Source organism: Homalodisca vitripennis, chromosome 2, assembly GCF_021130785.1.
Source record: "Homalodisca vitripennis isolate AUS2020 chromosome 2, UT_GWSS_2.1, whole genome shotgun sequence".
In the NCBI taxonomy this organism is placed as follows: Eukaryota; Metazoa; Arthropoda; class Insecta; order Hemiptera; family Cicadellidae; genus Homalodisca; species Homalodisca vitripennis.
The window spans coordinates 183764133-183769866 of record NC_060208.1 but is presented as its reverse complement, the minus strand read 5'-3'; the positions used below and the strand labels follow the sequence as shown (position 1 = coordinate 183769866).

General features: G+C 36.1%; 1 protein-coding gene across 1 annotated transcript; it reads left to right on the top strand.

Moving 5' to 3' along the window:
• The first annotated feature begins 204 nt into the window (after positions 1-204).
• Positions 205-1074, top strand: LOC124355927 (jerky protein homolog-like). Its single transcript, XM_046807079.1, has one exon. The coding sequence runs from the start codon at positions 205-207 to the stop codon at positions 1072-1074; it is 870 nt and encodes a 289-aa protein (XP_046663035.1).
• Positions 1075-5734: the final 4660 nt, after the last annotated feature.

Genomic DNA, 5734 nt, shown 5'->3' with positions numbered 1-5734 from the left:
TATCCTACACAATAAACTTCAAGAGAAAGGAACATTTGAGGCAAGCGATGGTTGGCTTTCACGCTGGAAACATAGGCACGGCGTTCATTTTCTTGGAGTGTACGGTGAAAAGCTATCAGCAGACCCGGCAGCCGCAAGTGAGTTTACAAAAAACTAGAAAAAGTTATTGCCGACAATAACTTAAGCCCAGAACAAGTATACAATATGGATGAAACTGGGTTAAACTTCAAACTTTTACCTCGAAAAACATTGGCTACGGCGAAAGAAAAGTCTGCTCCTGGCTTTAAAGTAAGCAAGGAAAGAATCACAGTGGCTCTTTGTTCCAATGCTTCAGGCACCCACAAACTACCTCTGTTTGTCATCGGTAAGTCAGCAAAACCCAGGGCATTTAAAACCTTGGACATGTCAAAGCTACCAGTGTACTACCGCTCACAGAAATCGGCTTGGATGGATTCTCATTTATTCAAAGAGTGGTTTATTTGTGAGTTCGTGCCTAAAGTAAAAAGTCATTTGTTGAGTTTGAAACTTCCTGTAAGCGCACTTCTTCTTCTCGACAATGCGCCTACCCACCCGGATGAACTGACATGTGAGGGTGAGACTGGAATAAAACTGTATTTTCTGCCCCTCAATGTGACAAGTCTCCAACAGCCAATGGATCAGGGTGTCATTGAATGTGTTAAAAGGAAATACCGGAGAAAGCTCCTTTCAGAAGTTCTATTCAAGCTAGAAAACGATGAACAAACAGACCTAATCCAAGTGTTAAAAACAATCAACGTGAAGGACGTCATTTTTATGGTGGCTAAGGCGTATGATGAAGTAACAGCCTTGACAATAACAAAGTCATGGAGAAAAGTCTGGCCAGACATTGAAAAAGCCTTTGAAAAGGACGGAAATAATCTTGTTGTACCCGACCTTGAACATGAAACAGAGGAACGGGTAGAAATCCTAAGTGACTTAATGCTACTGCCTCACACTGAAGACATTGTGGAACAAGATGTTTTGGAGTGGTTGACCGCTGAAAAGGAGCTCGATAATGAAGTTTTGAATGATGAAGAAATAGCTCATTCGGTTTAACAGCGTCAAGATACCCAAGACGTAGAAGAAGAAGACGATGTTGACGGTGAGGTAGACGACGAGGGTCAAATGAGTCACGCAGAGGGGGTGGCAGCCCTGCAACTGGCTACAACCTATATTAAGCAACAGACGACTTCTACAACAGTCGACGTCATGTTTTTGAGGAAGTGACATGAATATGCAAGGAAGAAAGCTATTGAAGAAAAAGTGCAACGAAAAATACTGATTTCTTTTAAACTTTTTTATACAGTAGAAAATTTTACTTTTATAACCATGTACATACTGTAAATTTGTGTTTGTAAATCTTTAGTTTTGTGAGGTTTTATTTTCGTTATTTTGTGTGTGATAAATAGAAACTTTGAGTTTCGAATACAGTACGTGTTTACAACTCCAACTGCCAGTGGTAAGTTATAAGTTAGCCCTTACCCTAGGCCTAGTTCAGTTTATTTGCTACATAAAACTCTTAAAATACTATTTGCACATGTTTCACAAATATTTACAGACTGTATGACGATCGAAAGTACGTTTTAGAAGTTAAAACGGTCTTATTTTTGCTAACTTCGGATAGTTCGGCCATTATTTAGTTCGGCCGGGGGTCCGGTCCCGAGGTGGCCGAACGAGAGGGAGTCTACTGTATTTTCTTGCTTCCAAATCAAAGTTCGATATATCGTACAAATTTCTAGGTTCAGTATAGGAATTATATAAGTATTGACATACTTATCAATAATTGTACATCAGTTAAAATATGGATGCGATATCATTTGGACTGCCATTTATAATAAATGTTTAATTATATTATTTGGGTGTTAATAATAATTAAATTTATACTATAAAAAATTAATTTAAAATTAGTTTTCCGCATGAAATCTGCTGTAAAATTATATCTTAATTTAACATTAGATCAACTTTCCTTACATTAGTTGTAAAAGGACTTTTTGGTTATTACATCGGAATTAAAATATATTTATATTCGATATCTATATGCAGAAGTGAGTTGACTTTGAATAAATTATACTGCTTATGTCAACTGTGAATTTTCCTTGTTGCCACGGCAATCAATGTTAAAATTAATTATGAGGGCTGTTTTTAAGTAAGGGCCGTTCAACCGTACACGGTAGTAGTTCGCGTTCATGCCGTAACGAGCGTGCGCCCCGCCTCCCGGCATTCATAGCGAACAACTTAATGTCACAACAACTTAATGTTGCAGCTCTGTAGCTAACCTGTATGCATTACTGTGGATCTTGTTTAAGATGTTTAAGATTATCGAATCACCCGCCGCGTGTGAGATTCGGTCAGTGATACGATTTTTGACTGCAAGAAACATGTCGGCTGCTGACATTCACCGTCAGCTTTGTGAGGTGTATGGTGCCAAGGCAATGAGTAAAGGTAAAGTGCGGAAATGGGTCCGAGAATTTAAAGATGGCCGCGAAAATGTCCACGATGAAGATCGCTCAGGCCGGCCATCTGTGATCACGGGAGATTTGGTTACTGCAGTTGACGCAAAAATTCATGAGGACCGACGGTTCACAATAACCACTCTCTCTATGGAATTTCCTCAAGCGTCCAGGTCAGTACTGTACAAAATTGTGTCAGAAAACCTAAACTTTAAAAAATTGTGCTCAAGATGGGTACCCAAACTCCTCACTGAGGATCACAAAAAAATTAGATTAAGCAGTTCTTTGACTTTCTTGACCCGCTACGACGAGGAAGGAGACGACATGTTGAGTCGAATTGTCACAGGAGATGAAACATGGTTATCCCATATCACACCTGAATCAAAGGAACAGTCCATGGAATGGCAGCACACAACATCTCTAGTCAAAGTCAAAGCCAAGCAAACGCTGTCGCGGCGCAAAGTTATAGCAACTGTGTTCTGGGACAGGCGCGGTGTTTTGCTAGTGGACTTTATGACGCGAGGAATGACGATTAACTCAGAAGCCAGCGCAACCCTGGAGAGTCTCCGACGCGCCATTCAGAACAAAAGACGCGGCATGCTGACAAAGGGAATTCTGCTCCTCCACGACAATGTAAGGCCTCACACCGCTGCTCGGACACAGGAAATGATCGACTCCTTTGGCTGGCAAGTTTTGAATCATCCGCCGTACAGCCCCGACCTTGCTCCGAGTGATTTCCACCTTTTTCGGTACTTGAAAAATCATCTTGGCGGGAAGCGCTACAATTACGACGAAGAAGTCAAGACGGCCGTGAACTCCTGGTTGTCAGAGCAGGCGGCAAATTTCTTTGAAGAGGGATTTCAAAACTTAGTTTTAAGATATGATAAGTGCCTTAACAAACAAGGCAACTATGTAGAAAAATAAAAAAGTATGTAGATTCTGAAAATAAATGTATTTTGAAAATAATAATTGTTGTCTATAAAAAAAAGAAAACGGCCCTTACTTAAAAAAACAGCCCTCGTATATTTCATAAAAAAGGTTTAACTGATTATTGTAATTTTGCTCAATAATACGTTTTTATCTGTAAAGTGTATATAACAAAAGTGTTAAGTAATTTATTTTCTGTCAAGGAAGAGCATTCTTCTATAACGGATAGGGGATAGATGAAATTGATTTTCAGAGTCCATTTATCTCTTGGTAACGTCCAATATCCGATCTAAATCGAATGACAGATACGTTAATGGGGATCTTACGTGTTACGTTTAAAAAGTTTATGTTATTTATTAGTACAGATGCATATATTTAATGATGTTAGCTGCAAATATTTCAAAAGGGATATTCGTCACAAGTTAAACTAACGTCAAATATAAAAATGAACTATTCTTAGAATGTACCGCTTTATAATTTAATTCAAAAGTACGTATTCCCGAATTTGGTCATGTATTTTAACCTCCCATAATAATATACGCACTAGTTTTCATTCTGAAAATTTCTTATATAATTAAGTATGAACTGGTAACTATACAAATAAATACTACGAAAATATGGGCTGAATAAAAATAACAGCAAATTGAATTTTTTTATTTTCTGAATAACAGCCTTAAGACTAACAGATGTTGGAATTTCAAGTGGTGTATGATCTAAAATACTTCTAATGACTAATAAAGTATAAATTTAACGTTAGTGTAAAAAAACTAATACAAATATCCATCTCTGTATTGAAAAGATTATTTAAAAATGTAATTGGATGTTGCTATTACTTCTTTATATATCGTTAAACTAATATTACTATTGATAAGTAGTCTACTTTATGTTACTTCTATATGTACGTGTTCCTTTATGTCTGAATTTTATAATAATTTGCCTTTATTAATCAAGCATATTGTTAATATTTGATTATTCTCTGCAATGATTAAAAAGACAAGAAATCATTGAAAGCATTTTTGAAATACGTGTTATAGATAGTATTATTAATTTTATTATTGTACCATAAACTATTTTATATTGGAGTAGTGTTCTAGTTTACAGTTCCGTTTCAACATCCTTATACATTCCAACATTACAAGTTCACTTCCATTCTTCTTGTCTCGTTGTTTCGCTTATTTTACATTGACAATGCTTTGTTGAATCATGACAAAGTTAAATAACGTACCGTATATTATCAGTGCTTGAAATTATAAAATCTTATAATATGAGTGAATTTAAAAATTTTTGTCGCAAATTTATTTAATTATTTGTGACTTAAAATTAACATCGTTAATAATATATCAACGTTGACATAATACAATATTTTTGAAAAACTAAAATTATTATTTTCGAAAAATGAACCTACCTAAACAACTTTAAATGTTATGAAATTGCTTCAAACAAGTAACACCTTCAGTGATATTCAAAAACGTCCAATACACAGGTTTTATAACTGTCCAATACAGTGGGCCACAATGAGTAGCCTTACGTCTTGGATGGCAAAAACAGCGAGGGCCACAGGGTTAGATGTGGTCATAAATAAATGACCTGACCGACCTGACGACATAGAGATCAGCCATGGGCACCCTTGCTTGGGCACTCAAGTGATATAAGATGATGATTAATTTTAATCCCAAACGCAAAAGGAACGGTCGTATCAAATGTGTATGGTTTTTAAATGTAATGCTGGTTTATTTATTCAAACAATTTTAACAGAGACATCCAAAAACAAAAGCATTTATCACTTCGGAACTTTGTGGTATAATGAGAACATTTTTACACCAGCAGTTAAGAAATCCAGGGGAATTCCCTTACATTATTTCCACTTTCCTTATTTACATTATTTATTGATGTATAGATTTATATATGTTTCAGTACTAAAACGCTACTATTAACATTTATATTACCTGTTGGCCAAATATAATACGGGACTTATAAACACTGTGTCATATAATACCGTTAGATGTTACATTTGAATTTCATTATTCTTGTTATTAAAATATATCTCACACTAATACAGGCGTTAAAAACCTTTTTTGAAAATAGTTAGAATTTGACAATAAATTATTCTTCTCGCATTAGTAAACCATCATTTTTAAGATAGCCAATAAAACAAGGAACATATCTATTTGGTAGCGACAAAAACGTACAAATGACACATGTGTGGTTAGTATAAGAGATCTGGAGCCACACTCTAACTGTGTTCGGTGTGGTAGTGCATGAGGCTAGATGTTGTGTTAGCCGGGGACCAGTCAAAGCGTGGGTTTGCTGTGAAACTCCACACCTCACGTCCCACACAA